We start from the raw sequence: 19,766 nt of genomic DNA, 5'->3' as shown, positions 1-19,766 counted from the left end.
TAAGTTCCTTTCAATATAAAGAATTTTCATATTAAAAATTTGTCAATAGCCTGGCCGATGTGAGTGTCAACGGTTCGATTCCTGGTCAGGGCACATGCCTGAGTTTCAGGCTTGATCCCCAGTGTGGGGCATGCAGGAGGCAGCTAATCAATGATTCTCTCTCATCATTGATGTTTCTATCTCTCTCTCCCTCTCCCTTCTTCTATGAAATCAATAAAAATACATTTTTTAAAAATTTGTCAATAAAGTGAGATTCTGTACATTTACTATTTTTTTTCTAATCAATTTGACTTACAAAATTAAAGACACATTACTGTGAATGTGAGACATGGGAGAGGGGGAATCAAGAAAATAACAGACCCAAGAAAGTGGAATCAGGAAAATTAATTTGGGAGAGGAATGTGTTGAAAAATCAGGATAAAAGCAATGGAGCCATAGGAGAGAAACTTAAGAAGAATGAAAAAGGGTATAGGCAGATGAGAAAAACAGAAAGTTTATCAGACATAGCAATAGTAATACATCTGTTTTTTCATCACACAATAACAGACAAAGTCAATCTTTTTTTAAATGCCTCCAGCACTGATGTCTATTTTATCACCATTAGGATGAATGACAAGGAAACACATGATGCCACAATTCAGTAGCATTTTGGCTCATCTTCACTCTCTCTGGCAAAGGAAGAACTGGTCAAGGTGGTGACAGGATGATAAAAAGGTAAGTATGTTGCTGCTCCTACTATTTTCCCATTGCTGACTCATCGTGGAAAACTGGATGAAATGTACAACTGACAGGTTATAAAACAGTGAATATGCTGCTGCTATCCCATTTCTCTTTATAAATTATCCTTGGCTGTACTAAATAACAAGCAAATTTGAAAATCAGCCCATAATATTTAAAGGTATAAATTAATATTTTTCATAAGAAATTAATAGAAAATATCATGCACAAAATATGAATATACATTCTGTATAAATATCAGTGGCTTGGGATAAAATATAGAATAAAATTGTTAGATGCAGAATATTTGTTCACATAAAATCCCATTTTAAAGTTTACCTATACCTTTCTTTCAATTCCTTTCTTTTTTCTATATTTTTAGTATTCTCTTCCAGATTCTTAGTTTCATAAAATCTTGTAATCTGCTAAAAATAAAAATGATAAAGCAAAATAAAATAATTACCTACAAAGTATTAAGGAACACGCTTTACCTTAACTATTAAATATGATTTTTCTATATTACCACAAGATTTATATTGTAGCAAGTATAAGCTATTGTTTAGTGAAAGTTGCTAAATTAACAATAAATCCTACTTCTTTAATTTTTCCTTACAACTCCATTAGCAAACCTAGATTTCAATGAACTTCCACCTTTTAATTTTTTTTATTTTTTATTTTATTTGACATTTACACTTTTTTAAAAAGGACAGTTAGAAGCAACGTAGACAGATTCCCTACTTAGAGACATAATAAATATGATTTTTCTATATTACCACAAGATTTATATTGTAGCAAGTATAAGCTATTGTTTAGTGAAAGTTGCTAAATTAACAATAAATCCTACTTCTTTAATTTTTCCTTACAACTCCATTAGCAAACCTAGATTTCAATGAACTTCCACCTTTTAATTTTTTTTTATTTTTTATTTTATTTGACATTTACACTTTTTAAAAAAGGACAGTTAGAAGCAACGTAGACAGATTCCCTACTTAGAGACATAATTACCACAAACTTTAAAGGAAGTCAAATGATATTACTTATCTTGAACCTCATACCTATGAATGATCAATATACCATATAACACAATTTTCAGAAAATTTAGAAAATTAGCTATTAAATTTTTCTCAAAATTTTGAAAAATTTAGACTTTGATTTGTTCACATACCTGTCAATGAAAGCCACATTTCAATAGATGGCACTAAAAATATATTCAAAAGCCTGGCTGGTGTGGCTCAGTTGGTAGAAGCGTTGTCCCATGCATTGAAAGGTGGCAGGTTTGATTCCCATCAGGGTCCATACCCAGGTTTCGAGTTAGGTCCCCCAGTCAGGGTGTGAACATGAGGCAACCAATCGACGTTTCTCTCTTTCTCCCTTCCTATTTCTAAAATCAATTTTAAAAATGTACTCAAGAAAATATCATGTACCATCAATCTTAAAGGCTAAACTAGTTCTAGCCTAGCTCTATAAAGATTATAGTCATACATTTTCAAAATTAAGTCCTTTAAACCATTTACTGTCGTGTTCTCTTTTAATGCCTTTAAATTTTTGTTATTAAGCTAGATGATATTTTTTCATCATTTTCTTCCTCAGCCCCCAAAGAAAGTTAAACTAGTCCCCAAAATCCAGAGTTGGATATACTCAATACCTACATTTTAGCTCCAAAGGCAATCTGAGGCAAACAAATTATCATATGCCCTTGTCCATACTGAGGCTCTTTAAAAATAACTCTTCTAAGACCTTAAAGTAATATACCATTACATTTCTACATTTATACACATAACATATACCTGGTTTAAATATTTAATTTCTATTTCCACTTCATCTACTTCTTTCTTCAATTCACGTGAAATTTTGGAAAAATTGTTGGCATGTCTAAGAATATCTTGTGTTTTACATCTCAAATTAACACTTATATGTTAAGGAACTATGTTATGCAAACAGATTTTACATTTATAATACATATATTATATCAGAAATAATATAATGTAACATTTATATATACTTATGTTCCACATAAACAATAATTAATATTACTAACAGTATATGAAAACAGAATATAAACATCTGTCAAACTGACAAAGAAAATTTATTGTTTATCTATGTTATATATTGAGCTTACAGTAAAAATAACATTTCAGCCCTAACCGGTTTGGCTCAGTGGATAGAGCATTGGCCTGCAGACTGAAGGGTCCAGGTTCAATTCCAGTCAAGGGCACCTAACTTGATTGCAGGCTTGATCCTCAGCCCTGGTCCAGGTACACGTGGGAGGCAACCAAATCGATGTGTCTCTCTCTGTGTCTCCCCCACTCCCTTCCACTCTCTCTCAAAATTATCCTCTGGTGAGGATTAACAAAAACAAAACACATTTCATCCAAAATACTTAAGATTTTTTTCTTTCAGTTAAGTATTTTTACAGTGTGGTTTTTTGCTTTTGTTTTTTTTACCCAAGATCATCATGTCATTCGGCATGACTAATAATAAACAACCAATTCAGGTTCAAATCTAATTTCCCGTGTTTCCATATTATTTATTTTTTCCAAAGTCAACATTAAAAATCCACCCTTTTCCTGCTCTGTAAGGTTCATCAGTGTACCCTGCAGAACTCAGAAGAGAGCTAGAACTTCTATCTGGACTTTCTGCTTGAACTGAATTTATACCCAATTTCAAGTAGAGAATTTTTCAGCTGTTAATAGATATTCTGCATGGTTATTAGCTACTACAATTCCCTAAGTTACTCTACAATTCATTTAGGAGAATTTAAAAATAAATACTAATAGGACAGTAAACAAAAACTCCATAGAAAATCTGTCAGGCCTTTTCTATTCTGCCTTAAAATATGACTTGTATGAACATAAAATTTCAGATGAACATTATTTATAATGCTATGCCATTATCAAAAGTATCAATTTAAATTTTAAGATATAGACATTTAAATCATCTCCCTACCTGTAATACCTCTTCTTGTTTGCCATGCATTCATACATCTCATCCCTCCTACATCCAACTCCCTACTGCTCTACCTTCTGCATCTCCTAACCTCTTCCCTTTCCTATTGAGAAGTTAAAACATAAATGGGCAGCAGATGAACAACCAAGAACAGAAAAAGCTAAAACCCAAACACGGAGAGAGCAAGCAGCAAAGGAATAAAAGGGTAATTGAGGATGAAGCAGAATGAAGAAAGGTAGAGTACAGGGATAAAGAAGACTTAGTACAAACAGTGGAGTTATAATCTGATAGGTAAGCATATGAAGGATTGTGGAGGTTGGAAGAGGATTAAAGTTCCAAGTTCATCACCAGGCAAGATCTTAACAAACAAATGAGACTTAGACCAATTAAGAATTATTTAAGACTCTAATACAATGCCACTGTATCAAAATATTTGCCTACTCATCTCTCTCCCTACTAAAAGCTCCTTGCAAGAAAGCTCTGTATCTTCTTGAGCACTGTCTGGCACAAGGCAGATACCTAATGAATTTCAATAGGTGAAGGAATGATTGTGACTCCACCTCCTTACCGCTTTCCATCCTAACAAATTAGAATCAACTACTTAATTGGAATTCTTTCTTTGGTAAGACAGAGCAAGATGACTTTTTCATTGGTTTGGTTTCTAAGACATACCACTTAAAGCCAGATACATATAGCACTTCATTCTCATTAAAATTGCCTCTTCTAATCACATGCACACATATGAAAATTAATCCCAGATGAACTTTAAAGTAAACTCTAAAATTTTTGAATTAAACCAAAAACAAACCCATGTGATTCTCACCAAAGAAACACAATAACAATTAAAATGCAGAAATAATACTTATCTAATAAAAATTCTAAGTAGAAGTACTATTGTGGATACATATGTAATGTCCATTTAGTAAGTGATGGAAAGGGAGCAGGCACTGAAAAACAAAGTTGTATTTTAGATTGAGTTACTATTTTCATTAAAAAGATGTCACTATTAAAACAATATACAATAAAAATGTTAATACCTAGAAATTCCATAAAAATAGTTTCATTCATTTTTAGTTGTTCAGTACATGCCAACACTCTGTTTTGAATTTCTTCATGTTCTCTTTTCTTCTCATAATATTCACGTGAAAGGGGTGCTTCTGAGTATTTTAGTTGGTATTGCTTCAAAACATCTTTATACTGACATATATAACCATGGTACATTTTTCTGTTAAAATTTTTAAAAATGATGTCATCATCACAGAGTATTTTTTAAAACTATCACTTGTTAAAGTCTAGTAAATTAAGCATAAAAGGCAAGTCTAATACCTACTTATCCCTGCTTCCCTATTTTCCTTAACTCCATCACACTTTCCAACTCTTATACTTTTTCTTCACTACCTGAGTTATTCACTCCTTAATCCACTTCTACTTCCGTTCTCGCCATTCTGATGAAACTACCCTTCCCAAGGTCACCGATGAGCTAATTTGTCTAACTCAGTGATCTCTTTTTAGCTCTCTTTCCAACTGACATTACAGAACCTGGCTCTTTTTAAAAATATATTTTTGATTAACTTTTTTAGAGAGAGAGGAAAAGAGAGGGGGAGAGAGAGAAATGATGTGAGAGCGAAACATCGATGGGCGGCTTCCTGCATCCCCCCCAACCCCCCAACCCCAGGGATTGAGCCTGAAACCAGGTATGTGCCCTGACCAGGAATCGAACTGGCAACCTTTTGGTGCATGGGATGACACCCAACCAACTGAGCTACACTGGCCAGGGTACAACCTGGTTCTTTTGATCACTTCTTGAATTTCTATTCTCCCTGAGTTCTGAGTCTCTATTCTCCCCAGTTTAGCTACTTCTATAACTACGGCTTTTAAATCTTCTTCAATTATCTAAGCCAAAATGATTACAAAAAGTCATGTTCTATGTGTTAGAACTCTGGTTTCACAACCATTCTGGTATACTTCAAAACTATTTTAGAAAGAAAATTTCAGCACTGTTTGGAACTCCATTCCAACTCAGGTAGAAGTGGGTGGTCATCTATTTAGGTACAAGTCTTGAGTGAGACAGTTAATTCTTGCAAAATGATATTAACTCTTCCTTCTCATTTGACCTTTGCTTGCTCTACAGTAGGGGGTCAGTGACTATGACCTATGGGGCAAATCTAACCTGCCACCTGTTTTTGTATGTCCTATTAGCTAAAAATGTGTATTTTTTTTAACATTTTTAAATGATTGAAGAAAATAAAAAGTATAATAATATTTCATGACACATTAAAGTTGTATGAAATTCAACCCTAGCCTGTTTGGCTCAGTAGATAGAGCATCAACCCGTGGACTGAAGGGTCCCGGGTTCGATTCCAGTCAAGGGCAGGTACCTCAGTTGCAGGCTCAATCCCCATCCTGGTTGGGGCTCATGTAGGAGGCAACCAATCATTGTCTCTCTCACATCAATGTTTCTCTCTCGTGTCTCCCCCGCTCCCTTCCACTCTCTCTAAAAATCAATGGAAAAATATCCATTAACCAAAAAAAAGATTTAAAAATGTTATGTGAAATTCAAACTGTAATGTCCATCAACCAAGTTTTATTGGAATAGTCATTCATTTCTATATTGTCTAAAGTTGCTCTTGCACCACAACAGCCGAGTTCAGTAGTTACAACAGAGACTGTGTAGCCCACAAAGCCTAAAATATTCATTATCCTCTTTTTACCCAAATTCTTATAAAATACTTAGCTTCAAGAATTAATACTCATAGAAAATATTCTAAAAATAATCTTAATGTTCCTCAAAATTTTGTAAATTTTATAAATTAAGCCATACTATATGGGGAAATTATTTTAAAATACAATAATGGTTATCTCACTTCAGCACAGGAGTAAAGAAGAACAAGTATTCATAGACTGCTTGTATAGTAAGAAGAAAAGTAGGGCTAACAGCCTTGTACTAGCAGGTCTGAATCTTGAGAATGTTTTAATTTCTTAATATTACTAAACTCTGTTCCCTTTTAACCAGATAAAGCAGTTGAGCCCAAACAAGCTCCTATTCCTCTAAATGCATATTTGCTAATTAGGTGCTAATTTAGGGAAAATACCTGTAAGAAAACTGAGTCTGAGACACCAGTTTCTGATGAGATTAGCACACCACATCTATCCTGTTCCTATTACATATTCCTGCCCACTCTTCTAACATACTCTGTATAGGAACTCTGAGAGAGCCCAGCATAGCCAAGTCATAATTCAAGAAGAGTCATTACTATCTTATCTGTTGCCAACTATACTAGTTTTTGTGAATGCCTGGGACAGGGATGGGAGATTAGGAAAAACAAGGAGCTGGTGCCTTTACTTCTTTCATTACCCATGATACCAACAAATAGACTCTTTTCTTTTTATAGATGCCTGGTATTAACTCATCAACTCAATCAACCCATGTGGCTGGTTTAAGAAAGAAAAATATAGCTTTAACAAATAGCTATGGTGAGCTAAGAGAAGTAATCCACAACAAACAAGATAAAAAAAAGTCCATGTTTGTACTGGTTTTCATTAGCCCCTCATAGAATCATTTTAATAACTTTTATAACCAAGGCTTGCATTGAGAGATGTTATCAGAAGCAATAATATATATTTTATTTGGGGGTGAACATTGAAGATACTGATTATCACATTGCATAATTTCCCCTTTATGAGAACCAAGAGGAGAAATTTCTCTCAATTCTTATTACCAGGAAAAACCTCTACTTATCCTAAGCAATTGAACTGTTTTTTGTTTTTAAAATGATTACTCTGAATTCCAAACAGATCACATTTCCATAATGTCTTGGCTACTACTAGGAATTTCAAAGCCTAATTTATGCCTATATCTAACAAATATGCAAAACCATGTAGTATGAATTTCTATCCTGATCAAAGGCTTCATTTTTCTATATTATCCTTACTTCTCTGTAGCCTTGACTTTTATATTTAGTTTTCTTTTAACACTGTGGTACTATTTATACAAAGTATCTCAAATGCTTTTTGGATGGAAGCATGGTCTATAAAAGACAAAGTAACAGTCTCCTTTACTAATTCCACCCTCTGCCTTTTCCTTGAATGATCATGTATTCTACCTTTCTCTTATTTTTGCTCTATACATTTTTCTGGGCTATCTCATCTATCTTCATGATTTCAAAAGCCAATGAAGATCAAATCTATACCTTCAGTCTCTACCTTCTTTTAATATGAAGGATATTGCAATATCAGCAGTGAAACTGGCACTACCAAGTTCCTTCCCTGGGAACTACACTCAGCATCTCATTATCAAGCCACCATAACCTTGAACTGTGCCTGTGAACAGCTGTGCTTTATCTCAATTTACTTTGTGCATTCCTGCTTTTACTATAATGTTAATGTTATTTGGTATGATTTAATAGATTATTTTTAGGTCCAGAAATGCTCAAAAATGTTTCCATATAAATTGATGGTAACTGCTTCTTCACTTGACGCCATTTCAGCTTATGAAGGATTTCATAAGAATGCTCTATTTTTGGGTTGCGGGTAAAACCTGTATTCCAAATTTTTCATAAGCTAAATCTACAGCTAACTAGTCTCCCAGATGCTTGCTTATAACAACTTAGTCATAACTGAAGCACTATTAATTGAAGCACTCTGCTACAGCAATTGCTATTGATAGTTTCTATTTAAGGACATATGTAAACAAATCCAGGGTTTGATAGAGCTATATAACAAATAGGTAGGCCTTTAATGGTACCCCAAGAGTCCAAAACATGGTTTTACTTGACCAGAGGGAAGGAGGAGTGAGGACTAGGTGAAGGTGGGCAAAGGTGGGAAAAATGGAGACATCTGTTATAGTATAAACAATGAAAATAAAGTTAAATAAAAACAAAACAAAAAACTACCCCTCTCCCCACTGTACAAAATTTCTGCATTCTTACAAAGCATATCCTATTAATACTTACAGGATTGATAAGCTTAAATATAGGTACTCGCTCTGGCTGGTGTAGGTCAGTGGTTAGAGCATCAGCCTGCTTACCAAAGGACCCAGTTTCTACTCCCAGTCATGGGCACATACTTGGGTTGCAGTTTTGATCCCCGCCCCAGTCAGGGCATATGTGGGAGGCTACCACTCAATGTGTCTCTCTCACATCGATGTTTTTCTTTTTTTTCCTCTCTCTCTCTTTCTCTCTCCCCCTTGCCCCTCTCCCTCCCTTCCACTCTAAAAATCAATGGAAAAAATACCCTCAGATGAGGTTTAACAAAATAAAAGCATTTATATACTGTACTTGTCTTTTTCAATTGTTTCCTGATAAATAGTAAATTGGTCCTTCATATAGTCTTCATATTTATGAAAAACATCACATGTTGGCTTCCAGCTACGGAAAAAAATATGATAATTAGCATCTCAGAATGATAAATGAATTGTTAGAGATCATGAAAATGAATGCAACCATTTAAAAATAAACAAATTTTTCCCTTCCTGGAGAAAACAAGCTTACATCAAGAAAAATAGTCCCATCTCCCATCATCACTACCATCCTTCATGCAATCATACATATGCTCAAATATCATTATCTGTTAAGCTATAATAATAAAAGCATAATATGCAAATTGACTGAATGACTGAACAGCAGAACGACCGTCTGGATGACCTTCCAGATGACCATGCTATGACATGCACTGGCACCAGGCCAGCCAAGGCAGGTAGGTGGGGGGGGGGGGGGGGGGGGAGGGGGCTGCCATCGCCCCACGATCGTCCCACAGAGGGAGGCCAAGCGGGGCCTCCCTCTGCAGGGCCATTGATCATGGGGCTCCCAGAATGAAAGAAGGCGCAGGCCAGGCTGAGGGACCCTCCCACCCTCGAGTTCACAAATTTCATGTACAGGGCCTCTAGTTTTTACATAAAACCCATTTTGGAATCATGACTAGAGAAGCAGCAATTGTAACATGACTGGACTGTGTACGTATTGCTATGGCATTTCTAGAATATCCTTTGCAACACTGCAACATCCGGCTTTCTTTCTCATCATACTTCAAATGTCTTGGCTAAGAAATTCTTTTGGAGTAAGCATTCAAAGAGCTAGGATAAGGCCTAAAGAGAGGTTTTTTTCTCCTTTGAAACTTAAAAAGCCGGGTTGTTACACCCTCCTGAACTAAAAAAGAAACTAGGCCAAAATGAATTATAAATGAATTATAAAATCAGATGGTAATAGTAAAATAAATATTCATCTTATACATTTTTATTACATGACTCAAAAAGTGTTACCAATGTGAAAAATCTAAAATTAGCATATATCATGGCAGCCTCCATTCTAAGTATTGTTCAAATATTTTCTCTAACTCTTCTTTCTAATCTTTTTTATTTTTTCAGATTCAAAAAGTATAAATGCCCACTTTGGAAGCACAGAATATCATCCATATAGTTTCAACACTGAAAAATAACTAATATTATTGTTTAAATAAATTGTTTCCTTTTGGCTTTTGTATCAATTTAGGGTGTCTTTCTTTTTAATCTGCATGTAGTCATATTTATCCATTTCCTATGTGATTTCTACTTTTGGTGACATATTTGGAAAAGTTTTTTTCTCTCAAAGATTATGATGTCATCCATATTTTTTTCTAGCACTATTATGAAATCATCTTTAACATTTAAATTTCTAAACCAGCATGCTGACATCATAAACTAGAGGTGGTCACGGCATTAAACTCAACAGATCCTACTAACGGTCCTCAGAACCCAGCAGAGATGAAATTGTATAAAGTACAATACATCTTGAATACAGCAGGTTCTCTGGCAAAACTATCAGTTCTTTCCCAGTACCCATTGCAGTTAGTTGATGGAAACCACTGGTAAAACCCATTACAATAAAACCTAAATCAAAAAAATTTTTTAAAGTTCAACAAGATATAGTTTTTATAGATCAGATAGCCAAAAAATTTAAACATTACTAATTCCTGTTCTGGCAAGGTTTTGAAGAAATAGAAACTCTCATACCTTGTTGGTGGGAGTATAAAATTAGTATAATCTTTTTGAAGAGCAGTTTGACATTATCAAATGTTTAAATGTGCATGCATACTCTTTGATTTAACAATTTCACTTCTAGAAGTTTATCCTATAGCATTAGGTCTATAAATGTGAAAGGATACCTGGACATGTTGCTTCTAATACAAAAAAACTGAAAACAACCTAAATGTCTATTAATAGAAGAATGGTTAAATAACTTAGGATACATCAATACTAAAAAATACTATGGAGCTGATAAAAAATGAAGCCTATACATAATCATTACATATGTAATATCATTTACATTACATATTGTTAAAATTAAAAAAACAAGTTGAAGAATAAATATGGTATACTCCCATCTTTGTAAAAAAAAAAGATATGTAGATAGATATGCATGCAGTATCCTATATAATAAAAGGCTAATATGCAAATAGACCGAACAGCAGAATGACCAGTCACTATGACACGCACTGATCACCAGGGGGCAGATGCTCAACACAGGAGCTGCCCCCTGGTGGTCAGTGTGCTCCCACAGGGAGAGCACCGCTCAGCCAGAAGCCTGGCTCACCTCTGCGGCAGCACTAAGGATGTCCGACTGACAGCTTAGGCGGGGAGCGGGCCTAAGCCGTCAGTCAGACATCCCCTGGGGGCTCCCTGACTGCAAGAGGGCACAGGCCGGGCTGAGGGGACAACCCCCCAAGTGCATGAATTTCATGCACCAGGCCTCTAGTATGTAATAATATTGAAAATTTATTAAAAAGGTCTGTTGCGGCCCAGCCAGTGTGGCTCAGTAGTTTGATCATTAACCCATGAACCAAGAGATCACTGTTCATTTACCAGTCAGGGCCATGACCGGGTTTCAGGCTCAATGTCAAGAATAACTATGAATTTTTTTTTAAAGTAATGAGGTAAAAACCAAAAAGACTTATTAAAATTTTGAATAACAAAATATTTTAAAATAAATATGAATCTAAGATATAGTACTTAATACAGACAATGATCCACATAAAATTAAATACAAAAAACTTAACACATTTTATTTTTTTCATATATTTTTTTAAAATCTTTATTGTTGAGAGTATTACAGATGTCCCTACATTTCCCCCCTCCACCCAGTTCCCACCCTGCCCCAGGCCTTCACCACTTTATTGCCTGTGTCCATAGGCAATATATCTATAATAATAAAAGCGTAATATGTTAATTAGACTAGACAGCCGAACAACCTTCCAGATGAAGCTGGGGCTGCGAGGGCCAAGGCAAGCTGCAGTGGCTGTGAGGGCCGAACTCCTTGCATGAATTTCATGCATCAGGCCTCTAGTATGCATATAAGATCTTTGGTTAATCTCTTCCCATCCCCCAATCATCCTTCCCTCTGAGTTTCGTCAATCTGATCCATGTTTGCATGCCTCTGATTCTATTTTGTTCATCAGTTTATTCTGTTTATTAGATTTCTTGTTCATTTAATTTTTAGATTCAGTTGTTGATATGTATTTATTGCCATTTTATTGTTCACATTTTCTTCTCTTTCTTTCTCTTAAAGAATACCCTTCAACATTTCATGTAATACTGGTTTGGTGATGAACTCCTTTAGCTTTCTCTTGTCTGTGAAGCTCTTTATCTGATCCTCAATTTTAAATGAGAGCTTTGCTGGGTAGAGTAATCTTGGTTGTAGATCCTTGCTATTCATCACTTTGAATATTTCTTGCCACTCCCTTCTGGCCTGCAAAGTTTCTGTTGAGAAATCAGCTCATAGTCATATGGGTGCTCCTTGGTAAGTAACTACTTCTCTTTTGCTGCTTTTAAGATTGTCTTTAACCCTTGGCATTTTAATTCTGATGTGGCTTGGTGTGGGTCTCTTTGGGTTCCTCATGTTTGGGACTCTCTATGCTTCCTAGACTTGTAAGTCTATTTCTTTCCACTGGGTAGGGCAAGTTTTCTGTCATTAATTCTTCAAATAGGTTTTCAATATCTTGCTCCCTCTCTTCTCCTCTGGCACCCCCATCATGTGAATGTTGGTACTCTTGAAGTTGTCCCAGAGGCTCCTTATACTATCTTCATATTTTTGGATTCTTTTTTTTTTGCTCTTCTGATTGGTTTTTTTTTTTTTTTTTTGCTTCCTCATATTCCAAATCATTGAGTTGATTCTTGAAATCCTCTACTCTCCTGTTGAATCCTTGTAAATTATTCCTTATTCAGTTAGTGTATGCTTAATTTCTGACTGGTCCTTTTTCATATCTTTGAAATTCTCACTACAATCCTTGAAGTCTCACCAAGTCCCTTGAAAATCTCATTAAGGCCCCTGAGTAACCAGATAACCATTATTTTGAACTCTGTATCATTATTTTGAACTCTGTATCCAGCAGTCTCTGCATTTTGGCTGCTTCCCTGTGTTTGTTTCTATGTGCTTGGTAGAGCTGTTACATCTCCTGGAATTGGTAGAGTGACCTTGTGTATTAGGTGTCCTATGGGGCCCAGTGGCTAAGCCTCCCCAGTCACCTGAGCTGAGCACTCTAAGTGTGCCCCTGTGTGGGCTGTATGCAGTCTTGTTGTAGTTGAGCTTTGATTGCTGTTGGCGTCCCTGGGAGGAATTGACCTCTAGGCCAATTGGCTATGAGGACCAGCAGCATCTACAATGGAAGAACTTCTGTGCAAGAGATACCCCTATGGAGAAGGATTTGTTTCTGTGGAGCTTTGGTGCTCACTGAGTCTGTTCCTTGAATGTATCACTTGTGAATGTGTAGAGTGGTAATCAGGTATGGTCTGAAGCTGTCCACCAGTGCACTGGCTCTGGAGCCTCCCAGGAGGTGCAAAGTCAGCCACTGCCTGGGGCCATCCAGCAGGAGCTACCATGACCTGCAAATGGCTCTACTTGTGTTGGGCAAGAGCCTAGGTGACGCCCAGCGTTGAAGCAAAACAGGCTGGTGCTAGTGCCGGCTCTTGGGCCTTTTATTGATAGGTTTGGAGCACGCTGATGCCAGCTGCTGCTTGTTTAAGAGATTTTAGCAAAGTCTGAACACTGACCCAGGACAGGCCATTCATATGGAAAAGCAGCTGCAAACAGTTTGGATGGGGCTGCAAATTGGATGGGTTGGGGTCTCAGGGAATCACCAGAGCAGAGTGAACAGTGTAAGCCACGCTCATGGAAACTCAGTTATGGCTGCCAGTTAGCTCTGCAACAGGGGAGGGCCCAGCACAGGAACAATGACCACTGTGAGCACCCCTGTCTGAGAGAAAGCAGCCCCTTAGTTCCTGTCCCAATGCCAGACAGTCCAGTTCTTCCCCATATGTCCCAGATTCCCCCAAAGCTTCCACCTGGTGCTGAAGCTCAGAGGAAGCGGGATCATGTAAGTTTGTGCACAGGCCCTTTAAGAGAACACCCGGGACTCCAACAGCTTCTGTGTCACTCAGCCACATCCCCACTGGTTTTTACAGCCCAAAGTTACAGGGACTTCTCTTCCCAGCTCTGGAACCCTGGGCTAGGGGTCTGGTGTGGGTCTGAGCCCCGCTTCTTCTCATGAGAAGCCTTGGAGATAACCCTTCCGATTAAAAAAATGCCACACCTAGGTGTTGGACCAGCACGTTCCATGCCTCCATCCTTCCCACTGGTCTTAATGTGCTTTTTGCTTTTTTGCTCTAGTTGTAGGACTTCCATTCAGCCAGCCTTCAGATGGTTCTGAATGACTGTTGTTCTGTATTTTAGTTGTAATTTATATGTGGCTGTGGGAGGCGATGAGTACTAGTGTTTACCCTTGCCATGTTGGTTCTCCTCTCCTCTAACATTTTATTGTTAAGTATTTGTATATACAATAAAGTCCCATTGACAATTCTTTATTTCAAAATGGTTATATCTTACAATGGATTTAAGCACTAGAATCTAAAACCTGATGCCATATTGAAATAATTCTTAACATATTGAATACTTTTATTTTGGAAAGCTACTAATTTTAGACTAGATTCTACTAGACAAAAATACAATCTTGAAAATTCAAAGATGTAAATTATTTCAAATTTATTTATGTAATAGTAATTTTATATACTGAATCTAGATTATTCAAAATTCAGTATTTAGACTAGTTGGATCTGAATTAGAGAGATCTTATAGCACTTTTTTTCTTTTGAACTTCCTCTGATCCCTTCTTACAAGGCAATTTAAGACTTAATTCATCATTGTGCTAATATAAAATACTATTATAAAACAGCAGATTCTAAACTCAGAAACCTTGAATAAAAGAATCTAGTGACAATTACTCAAAGTTCTTTTCTTTCAAATACTCACTTACTACAGTTGTCTTTGATTTCCTTACTATGTTTACAGTAATAACCAATTTCCTCATCTGTTGTATTTATAGTTTCCTGTATCTTACAAATTATTGCTTTATTTTGTTTAATATCTTCAAAGCTTTCTGAAAAAAAAAAGAAAATATTTATTTTCTTAAGGTAAAAAGCATAAAATTAAAGTAAACAAATATAATAGAAAAAGAGTTTGGCAATTTACCTAAAAGGAAGATAGCCAGAGAATGGAGCGAAAATGAGATGGGAAGGGCCCTATACTGAAAAGCACAGAACCAAAGCCAGGCTTGCTCCTAGACCAGTGATGGTGAACCTTTTGAGCTCGGCATGTCAGCATTTTGAAAAACCCTAACTTAACTCTGGTGCCGTGTCACATATAGAAATTTTTTGATATTTGCAACCATAGTAAAACAAAGACTTGTATTTTTGATATTTATTTTATATATTTAAATGCCATTTAACAAAGAAAAATCAACCAAAAAAATGAGTTCCCGTGTCACCTCTGATACGCGTGTGTGTCATAGGTTCGCCATCACTGTCCTAGACCCATAAGCTAAGGATTTGTGTTTGGGATTGAAGAGAAAGATAAGCATCCTTTTTTATTGTAAGAAGGTTAGAGTGATATCTAAGATCAATGACATCTAATGAAGCCATGAGTTCATGTAAATGTTTACTCATATATGATACTAACATAAGAGTTTTGTTTTTGACAAATGTGAAATTTCAATTCAATTCCATGTCAATTAATTACTAAATGCACCTTCAACTCATTTCTTTTTAGTAGTGACTAAAACAGATAAAAGTAAAATATAGTTTCTTAAAAAGATTAAAGTAAAATTTTAATAGCCTGTATTCTTTTCTGTTGCAGAAAAGACAACTAAATTCTACCTTTTCAGAACTATTAAGAAATTAATGGTTCTATTTTCTTTTCATAGTTTTTCTGTAGAATCTTAAAATACTGTATTTATGTAATTTGCTTTGCCATCTCACTCTTAATATTATTTTCAGTATTATCATCCCTGAAAAATATGGCATCCATCAATCCTGGCCCCTGACTCACTCAAATGTTTGAAATAACCTGTGTTATTTGAGAAAAATATTATTTTCAATTGCACTTAGAGGGTCATTTCAGCTTAAAGCAAAATTCTTCTACACAAATTAAATACTGAATACAGAATAGGACATTACTAGGCTCTCAATAGAACTGGCACAAAAGTTATAATGCCAACTATAAGTTACCCTAAGCAAGGCAACCGCATATTACCTTGCATGCCATAAGAAATTAAAAACTAAGACATTTTTATCGTGCAAAACTACTTACTATTAATTCGTCGAATCATATCTTCTTTAGTACTTATATCTTGCTCATACTGAAAAACTAAAATAAATAATTCTTTTGTGACTTCACTTCATTGTTAAAATAGCAAGTGATCATACAAATAACTACATAATTCTTTATTTTTATTTCATACCTACCAAATTCTAGCAAAAGTCTGTCCAAACTGACAAATAGGCTGTCATTCATCTTGAATACTGTGTTTAAGAAAAAAAAAATTATCAGGAAGGATTTTCTGAAGTCATATGCAAAACAGCACATATTCAGTAAGACATTTGTTAACATAGCATTATTACAGGAAAATGTGGATGGAGCAAGAACTGGGGAGGGCAGAGACCCATTCAGCTCAGTGCTGGGCAGAGACCTCGTGGGCACCTCACCCAATACTTGCTGACCGCTGTTGCCTGGCAGACTCCCGGGGGCGCCCTCACACTTGTTTATAGGTGCTTGTCTGAATGCTCTGGAGTCCACAGACACCCAGAGCTCTCAAAAGAACATGCCCTATGAAATAAATATCTCTGAATATGTCCTTTCCGAATGTGTCCTTCTAGGAGTATCAAGACGGCGAAGGAAAGCCCCTGACCAACTTACAGCCACTGTGCGCTTACGAATCGACCACCAAGAACCCAGAAGGCGGGGGTCTCCCGGACCGCCACGTCGGCTTACGAAACACGCCAGAGGCGCGCTTCGCCCCCCTCCTAACCCACCCGGGTTCCGGAGCCTCCTAACCCGGTTCTGGAGCAGCCCTTCCGCGCTCTGTGGCAGGAACAGCGTGTTTCCCTTCACCTGAGTCTGCCCCACACTCCGCCCACGCGGCTGCGCCCACGGCTGCGGCCGCGCTGTGGCGGAGGCCGGCACGCGCCTGGAAGTTTCTAGAAGCCCCTAGAACGCGACCTCCCGCTGTTTTCTGGAGACAGGGCCCGCCAGCTTCCCAACCTCACAGTCACCGGCGGGGGAATAACCGCCACACACAGCTCCCTTTCCCATCTACCTCACCGGTCCCTCGGGACCGAACGTCCACTCCCTTCCTTTCCCGGGTCCCAGAATCCACTCAGAATCGAACGCCCGGCACGCGGAAGGCAGACGCCAACCCGGAACTGCCCGCTGGGCCCCAGCGGAGGAGCTGAAGAGCCAGATCCAAGTCCCGCGAGACTACGCCAGTCACAGCTTCCTCCGGGCCAAGCGGGAGCCAAGCGCTTTACCACCCGGAAGCGGGTGCTTTGGGAGCCGGGGAGGATCCCTAAGTGGAGGGCTGGGGAACCTCTCAGAGACGCTCCCGGTTTCTTTAAGAAAGTGTTTTTTAAAGGCTACTCATGATAACCGTTTTAAAAGCTTTTTGAGAATAACAATGATATTAACTTTAACAGTAAAAACACTGGCACCAGTCAAATTCAATTTGCAATCAGCATTTTTCGAAAGTTCTTGAAAAGCAAGCATAAGATTTCAAACACGTTTTCCCTCAGCAAACATTTTGGGAGTGAGTCATTTGTTTCTAATAAAATGCACATTAACATTTTCTGTATGAAATGCTGTCTTTATTTATTCTTAAATATATTTTTATTGATTTCAGAGAGGAAGAGAGAGGGAGAGAGATAGAAACATCAATGATGAGAGTGAATCATTGATTGGCTGCCTCCTGCACGCCCCACACTGGCGATCGATCGAGTGCGTAACCTGGGCGTAGGCCCTTGATCAGAATTGCCAGTGCTCTACCCACTGAGCCAAACCGGCTAGGGCCAAAATGCTGTCTTTAGATAATTTATGCTCTTAGATTTACATCTCCAAAGTGAAAAAAGGATGGAGAAAAAATAATTTCAACAAACCAGTCCCCCAAATTGCCTTAATTATTGGTATATATCTGGTCAAAATGTTTTTTAACAGTAAATGATCTAAATAATTGCCTCAATTCAGCACAACCTAAGTTATTTCAGATTATTAAAATGAAAAGAGAAACTTTCAGAAACTTTTCTTGCTTAAGTTCCTTAGATCATATATGCATAACCAACTTTATTGTAATGTGATATGTTAATCATTAGCATTAATAATAGTGAGCCATCAAAGCAAATATAAGTTTGATGATGTAATAAACTTAGCAGCTTTATTTGTATACTAGTATATAATATCTTTATTAGCAAAGCAAATATAAGTTTGATGATGTAATAAACTTAGCTTTATTTGTATACTAGTTTATAATATCTTTATTAACTACTCCTTTTAAGAAAACCTGAGAGAATAACATAAAGGCTAAATTTATAATTTAATTTTACTGCCATTACACTGCTTTGATTGTCAAAAAAAATTTGATGGGTCAAAAGAGTTGATCCATTTCAGCATACCAGTAGGTTTTCTTATGAAAATTGTGGAAACCTAGAAACGCCAGCTTACAAAGACCTGAAAATCAATTTATTTGTATTTAAATTCACACCTATTTATATCCTAATTACTCTCACAAAAATACACCTGCATTCTACCAACACCACTACCACCTATCCCATTCCAAAATCCCTTCTGGAAAAGCAATAAAGATGATGTTCCATGTACTGGAGTTTTAAACAATAAATTGTATTCATCTCTCTAAATTCCCCCAATAAAATATAGTGCTCCATTTGAAATATTATAGAACATCAACTCAGGTAAACATTTATCCTAGCAAATCATTTTCTGGGAAAGTACTCCCATAAAAATATCTCCCTACCTATTATTAGCACCTTCCTCTTTTGCTCCATACATGCAAATCAGAATCTGAAGAAATCCTTTATTTAAACCTCTTGCCCATTTTAATTACACTTTTTTCTTTTTCTTTTACTGCTAAATTTATCCAACAGAAAGCATGTCTCCTCCCTACAATTCCTTTTCACTCCTTTACTCATTGACTTCTTCAACTCAACTGCTATCACCATTATATTTAACCACTTTATCAGGTAATCAATAAAATATTTTTGCTCCAAATCTAATGGCCTTTTCTCAGTCTTATTCCCCCTCTCTTCCCCCCGCCCCCCAAACTCTCTTCTATATTCGGTTTTATTATTTTTCCCTGCAACCTGCCCAGCTGGCGTGGCTCAGTGGTTAAGTGTTGACCTATGAACCAGGAGGTCCTGGTTCAATTCCTGGTCTGGGTACATGCCTGGTTTGCTGGCTTGATTCCCAGTGTAAGTTGTGCAGGAGGCTGCCAATTAATGAGTCTCTCTCATCATTGTTGCTTCTATCTCTCTCCCTTTTCCTTCCTCTCTGAAATCAATATAAAAATATATATTTAAAAAATTCTCTGCAACCCTGACTTCCAAGATACTACTTTCTTCTAGTTCTCCCATCTCTTCTACCTGCCCCTCTGATTTTGGCTTCTTACTTCTTACCCTCTCACTGTCACTACCCAAATATGGACTCTTATCAAAGTTTTTTCTTTAATTCTACCCTTCATCCTCTTTTCTTTGGATTATTTATCCATAACAACTTCAGTTCTCACTTCTGTGCTTAAAACTC

The 19,766-nt window shown here is 36.8% G+C and overlaps 1 protein-coding gene across 1 annotated transcript in view; it reads right to left on the bottom strand.

Moving 5' to 3' along the window:
• Positions 1 to 16,475, bottom strand: part of LOC102249155 (chromosome unknown open reading frame, human C14orf39) — a 38,905-nt gene extending 22,430 nt beyond the window's left edge. The window contains exons 1-7 of the mRNA XM_014545952.1: positions 16,427 to 16,475; positions 14,937 to 15,033; positions 8,940 to 9,029; positions 4,701 to 4,888; positions 4,568 to 4,610; positions 2,505 to 2,625; positions 1,063 to 1,142 (exon numbers count right to left, since the gene is read on the bottom strand). Of these exons, the coding sequence (XP_014401438.1) occupies positions 1,063 to 1,142; positions 2,505 to 2,625; positions 4,568 to 4,610; positions 4,701 to 4,888; positions 8,940 to 9,029; positions 14,937 to 15,033; positions 16,427 to 16,475 (668 nt within the window). The remainder of the gene's footprint in view (positions 1 to 1,062; positions 1,143 to 2,504; positions 2,626 to 4,567; positions 4,611 to 4,700; positions 4,889 to 8,939; positions 9,030 to 14,936; positions 15,034 to 16,426) is intronic.
• Positions 16,476 to 19,766: the final 3,291 nt, after the last annotated feature.

The sequence above is a fragment of the Myotis brandtii genome, unplaced genomic scaffold (genome assembly GCF_000412655.1).
Source record: "Myotis brandtii unplaced genomic scaffold, ASM41265v1 scaffold423, whole genome shotgun sequence".
In the NCBI taxonomy this organism is placed as follows: domain Eukaryota; kingdom Metazoa; phylum Chordata; class Mammalia; order Chiroptera; family Vespertilionidae; genus Myotis; species Myotis brandtii.
Note: the sequence above shows the minus strand (reverse complement) of the source record. Positions and strands in the feature narration are given on the sequence as shown.